Source organism: Mus pahari, chromosome 5 (assembly GCF_900095145.1).
Source record: "Mus pahari chromosome 5, PAHARI_EIJ_v1.1, whole genome shotgun sequence".
NCBI classification, from domain to species: Eukaryota; Metazoa; Chordata; class Mammalia; order Rodentia; family Muridae; genus Mus; species Mus pahari.
In genome coordinates, this window is record NC_034594.1 from 93748933 (window position 1) to 93751316 (window position 2384).

The 2384-nt window shown below is 48.9% G+C and overlaps 1 protein-coding gene across 1 annotated transcript in view; it reads right to left on the minus strand.

Annotated features, from left to right (window-relative positions):
* Gli2 (GLI family zinc finger 2) overlaps positions 1-2384 on the minus strand; it is a 223421-nt gene that overhangs the window by 19076 nt on the left and 201961 nt on the right. The window contains exon 8 of the mRNA XM_021197700.1: positions 1702-1824. Coding sequence (XP_021053359.1) covers positions 1702-1824 — 123 coding nt within the window. The remainder of the gene's footprint in view (positions 1-1701; positions 1825-2384) is intronic.

The following is a 2384-nucleotide window of genomic DNA, read 5'->3' on the forward strand; positions in this document are numbered from 1 at the left end:
ACTCACTCTGTAGACCAGGCTGGCCTTGAACTCAGAAATCCGCCTGCCTCTGCCTCTGCCTCTGCCTCTGCCTCTGCCTCTGCCTCTGCCTCTGCCTCCCAAGTGCTGGGATTAATGGCGTGTGCAAACCCAGAGCTTGCTGATGTAGTTAGACTGGTTGACCGACAAGGCCCAGGGATCCACCTGTCTCTGCCCCAGCTCTGAGATTATAGGTACATGTCCCTGGGTCCAGCTTTTTACATGGGTCCTAGGGATTCAAACTCAGGTCCTCACACTTGTATGGCAAGCACTTTACTGACTGAGTCATCTTCCCAGTCCTTTGTAAAAGTTCTTTCTCCTCTCTCTCTCTCTCTCTCTCTCTCTCTCTCTCTCTCTCTCTCTCTCCTCCCCTCCTCCCTCCTTCCCTTCCTCCCTAAGTGCTGTAGGCACAAGGCAATAAGAAGGCCTCTGGGTGGCTTTCCTAGAGTGTAGGACAGTAACAAGGCCCCACCCATGGATGGTGAGACTCCAAGGTACTTAGCAAGCACCCACCCTGGTGCCCCTCCCTGTCCTCAACATTTCTGCATGTTTATCTTCCTGGATGTGTGCTGTCCTCATCAATTTCAGCACATACCCCTCCCTGTGATGGCCGGCCTCGTGGAAACTATGCATCATGTTCCGACTAGTGCCGGTGTCAGTGAGGGGAGAGGAATTTGTCATCAACCCCTCTGTTTGCCTGACAAGAAGAGGACCTAATATTTCATGAAAATTAAGTGCCTAGAGCATGCCTGATGGTTTACAGTCTTGATAAAGGATAGGCCAGCAGATGCTGGGAGCCAGGGACTTGAGTCTTGAGTATCCTTGGTGACTGCATTATGGACTAAAAGATGGAGACTATGCCACTGTGAGAGCATAGGGCTCGGAGGTTTAAAGGCAAGGTCAGCAGTGGCTAAGCCTTTTGAATGCCAGAACCCTGCTCCAAGAGCAGTGATGGCCTGTGTGTCCTCCTAGGAACAGAGTGAGTAGGGGGGCTTCCAAGGGTCCCTCCATAGAGGCTGGGCCCAGTCATGCTGGCTCCATCACTACCAGGAGTTATCCTTCCTCCCACCTGAAGTGACCCAGCAGCTGGCATTTAAGTTTCTCAAGTCACCTTACCCAGAAGCACTAGTACTAAAGGATCTAGTGTGAGCAGTGGGCTCCAAGAGAGGGGGGCAGCCTTGAGAACCAGAGCCACTCAGGGCTCATGAGGAGCTCAGACTCAAGGCTGAGACTGAGTATGTGTGGATAGCTGAAGTCTGAAGGAAGTGGAAGGGAAGAAAACATTAGTATTCATTCATTCATTAATTCAGTCATACATGTAGTAAGATGGAAGGGTAGATCATTTGTTCATTCATTTACTCATTTATAGTAGATAACAATGATGTATGTGCTAGGTGCTGAGGCAAGAGGAACTGTGCATAGCATTTGTGAGCCCACCAACACTAACTCTCTAAGTTCTGCAGATGGCCATTAATCCACTTACCCATTCCATTTTCCATCTATCCATCCACCTATCTATCCAACCATCCATCCATCCATCCTTGTATGAATGCATGCATCCATTCATCCATCCATCTACTGCTTCCTCCTCCCCCATCAATTAACCACTAGGTGCTCAACAGCCAAACCAGGAGATCCAGCCTGGTCCCAGCCCAAGAACAGTGGCAGTGAGCAACAGGTTACCTGTGTCAGTCCAAGAGGAGAGGCTGGACGCAGGCCCTCAGCCTCAGTCTTGACCTTGCTCCGCTTATGAATGGTGATGGGGTTCACGGTGCTGCTCACAGCTGACTCGCTGTTCTGCTTGTTCTGAGGGAGACGGCAGAGGACAGTCTGTCACGTAGGCACAAGGCAGAGGACCCCCAAATTCTATGGGCTGTGGCTCTACAGTTTACTCACATAGACCACCGTTTACGTGTATGTGTAAACATATACATGAATGCTCATATGTGTGGAGTATACTGTATATCTGTGTGTATGTGCATGCACATACGTAGAGATAAGAGGTTCCTCTCAAGTGTTCCTTAGTCAGCACCCACTTTGTCTTTTTGAGGGTCTCTTATTGGGACCTGGCACTGACAATTAGGCTAAGCTGGCTGGCCCGTAAGCCCAGAGATTCTCCCGACTCACCTCCTCAGAGCCAGGATCACAAGCATGCATCATCATGCCTGGACTGACTGACTTTCTTTCTTTCTTTCTTTCTTTCTTTCTTTCTTTCTTTCTTTCTTTCTTTCTTTCTTTCTTTCTTTCTTTCTTTCCTTCCTTCCTTCCTTCTTTCCTTCCTTCCTTTCTTCCTTTCTTCCTTTCTTCCTTCCTTCCTTCCTTCCTTCCTTCCTTTCTTTCTTTCTTTCTTTCTTTCTTTCTTTCTT